Source organism: Limulus polyphemus, unplaced genomic scaffold (genome assembly GCF_000517525.1).
Source record: "Limulus polyphemus unplaced genomic scaffold, Limulus_polyphemus-2.1.2 Scaffold3942, whole genome shotgun sequence".
NCBI lineage: Eukaryota > Metazoa > Arthropoda > Merostomata > Xiphosura > Limulidae > Limulus > Limulus polyphemus.
In genome coordinates, this window is record NW_013669552.1 from 107,081 (window position 1) to 110,256 (window position 3,176).

At 34.7% G+C, this 3,176-nt stretch overlaps 1 protein-coding gene across 1 annotated transcript; it reads right to left on the reverse strand.

Annotated features, from left to right (window-relative positions):
- Positions 1-292: 292 nt before the first annotated feature.
- LOC111088525 (transmembrane inner ear expressed protein-like) lies at positions 293-2,884 on the reverse strand (the record flags this gene model as incomplete). Its single annotated transcript, XM_022398944.1, has 3 exons — positions 293-853; positions 1,385-1,528; positions 2,755-2,884. Coding segments are annotated over 3 exons (516 nt in total), but the record flags the coding sequence as incomplete, so codon positions are not given.
- Positions 2,885-3,176: the final 292 nt, after the last annotated feature.

A 3,176-nucleotide genomic window follows, 5' to 3' on the forward strand; every position in this document is an offset into this window, starting at 1 on the left:
AAAATACTCGCAAGGAGATGTTTGTAATAAGCTGCAAATTGAACCCCGCAAACCAGAAATTTCTTAATTAATTCAGCACCTACAGAGTTGATGTGATAATCAAGACAAAGTCGAAGAATAACTAACAGTACATGTATTATATATATATATGTAGAACTTAGCTCTTCAGAATTCCACTCTATACATATTTTTTTGCAACACAAAATGTATTTTATTTTTGTATTCCTTAGGAAAGTAGCCATTATTATCTTCACATCTATTGAAACCTGATCTTGTCAGAAATCACGATGTCGTGCCTTTAATCTAACAGAGTAATCATTACATTTTCGGATATTTTATTAAGACCTGATCCTCTCAGAAATCACGATCCTATGATCTAACTCTTCACGACCCTTAATTAGAACACAATTTTGTTACTAACAATCCTTTTAAGCTTTCAAAACAATGTGACTCTTTAAGTTCATAATTTGAAAAGTTCTTTTAACAGCGAAACTTTTATACAGAAGCTTTGTTATCATTTCTTTTTAAATGTGCTTACACTTTGTTTTGAGGGATCGTACTAGAAACTTAAGCGTGGTAGTTAAAATTAATCATTTTGAATTTATGACTATTCAAACATCAGGTTTCTTTTGTTTTATTCCACTAATAACTCTCTGAAGTCTCCTGAGAATCGTCCATCTGTTTTTCCTTTCTTCTACGCCAGCAATGTCGGTCGAGAGGTCGTCCTTGTCGTCGTCGGGTAGTATTAATTGATCGTCCCTATCGGACAACTCAGGGCTATCGGAATAAGGTGTTTTGTTCTCCGTTTCGGACTTGTGTTCTTCTTCATACCTTTCTTGTACTTTTTCCAAAGCTGAAACATGCACAAACACAGTAATGTATATGATAAAAAACGAAAACATACATGAACAGAGCTAACATACAATTACACTGAATATTCATCCTTTTATTAACTAAAATAATTATTAGTCTAAAACATATCTCTTCAAATAAAATAAATGGATATATATGTGTGTGTGTGTGTGCGTATGTATATTAAAAATACTAGGTGGACTTCGTTTTAGTGTCTCTTGACTGACTGGCAGACAACACACTACTGTATAGTGGTGCGAGTGGTTAAAACAGGCGATCCCTCCAGGCGACTTTCGGCTCCCTTTCGGGGAAAACATTTTTGCTTCAAGTCTGTTTATTCCAATTACGTTTTTTTGGGTTTGTTCGTACACTACGTTGACATAAGTTTGAAAATATACATTTATTACGTTTTCAATTCAACACGATGATATCTAACAAAGGTTTTAAACTTCCCAACAATGAAAACACAAAATGACGATATAAAGGTTTCGTGCCTTCTCGAGGTCAATGTGTTAAAGACAAAGTTACATACCCACTTTAAAAGTAATATCGTCCATTCCGATCTTGTTAAGATGAGATCTGAAGGTACGAGTTAACTGTCTACGGTGGTAATCTGCCTCGATCTCTTGCTTCGTTCGTGGGATGCGACATTTCATGAAGCAGCAAAGAAAGACAACTGAAAAATATGAATTTAAGACTTGTTATCTTAAAAGTTCCGTTAATATCGAAAATATCCAGAGTGGTTCGGTAACTAGGACTAATACAAGGAGAAGGTAAACAAAAATGTGATTAGAAAGAATACAAAACCCCCAGGTTTATAAGATGTAAACTTTTGTGGATAGTATTTCTTCAAGCTATAAGTTTGATTACTTACTCTTGGTAATGTTTTGTAAATATTATTCCTGCATTATTTCAACAATTCATTTAAGTATAGATTTATTAAAAACAACAACAACAACAAAAACATAGCCGTATGGATGTTTTGAGTGTGGTGAAATTATTATTTTTTTCTTTCTAGAAATGATGTTTGAATAGAATAATTATTTGTCTAAGTCTTTATAAAATTTTTAGATTGTGACTGCTAAGTGAGATAAGCTGGGATTTTCAAGCACCAGTTTCTGATTGTAGTCACTATTTAGATATCTCTCTTACCCTGGTGGTTCAATGGTTAAAACAAACAAGTCACCATTTAAATGACGTCTATTGAAAGATTTTCAAATAGTCTGAATGCGTTAGATCACTTTATGAACCATTTCCTTCTTTAGGGATCTAAAGGTTGCGGGTTCGAATCTCCGCCCCGTCAAACATGCTCGCCCTTTCAGCCGTGGGGGGCGTTATAATGTTACGATCAGTCCCATTATTCGTTGGTAAATGAGTAGCTCAAGAGTTGGTGGTGGGTGGTGATGACTAGCTGCCTTTCCTCTACTCTTTCATTGCTAAATTAGGGACGACTAGCGCAGATAGCCCTCGTGTAGCTTTGCGCGAAATTCAAACAAACAAACAAACATATTCCTTCCCTAGGGATATTTTTTACGAAAACTCCCATCTGCAATCATTATAACATTTCGGAAATTTGTACAATGGAAATATATTAAGGGTCCACTGAAGAACAAATTGTGATAGTTTATGATTTAGTGTTAATTATATATATATATATATATATTCATAACATCACAAAACATATTTTCAGTAATTGTTAGACGATTTTCAGGATCTGAAACTTTGAAAATAATCAAGGTTCCTTTCTGGTCGAAATGCGTCACTTTGAACTCTATGGTACATTCAACTCTTAGCACGATGTTGGAATTCTGTTCATAATCAGAATTTATTGATCTAAGTGTTAAACAATGGGTCTATGAAACTAAGAGGATCAGAAATGTTAACTCCAACTAAGTTACTTACCAAGAACGATCAGTCCAGCTATACTGAGAAAGAGGAGCTGCCATACTCGAAATCCTGCAACTACATTCATTTCAAGCCAGTCCGGAGACTGAGGTTCTGTTGTAACTTCTGAGTCTGGACATGTACATTCCTAGACCATGAAAACAACAATGATCATCTGTGTTCTTTGTTATCAGAAAACAAACACCAACGTATCCCTTGTGAACCTAATGTGACTCAAAACAAACACCAACTTCTCCCCTGAGAACGGTAACTTTCGGTATTAACATGTTAACCATAAGGAACCATTTGGTAGCTTTCTATATTAACCATAAGGAATCATTCAGTAGCTTTCTGTAATAACATGTTAACAACAGCCAACAGTTCGATGACTTTCTATAATAACAAGTTAACAATAACCAACAGTTCGGTGGCTTTCTATA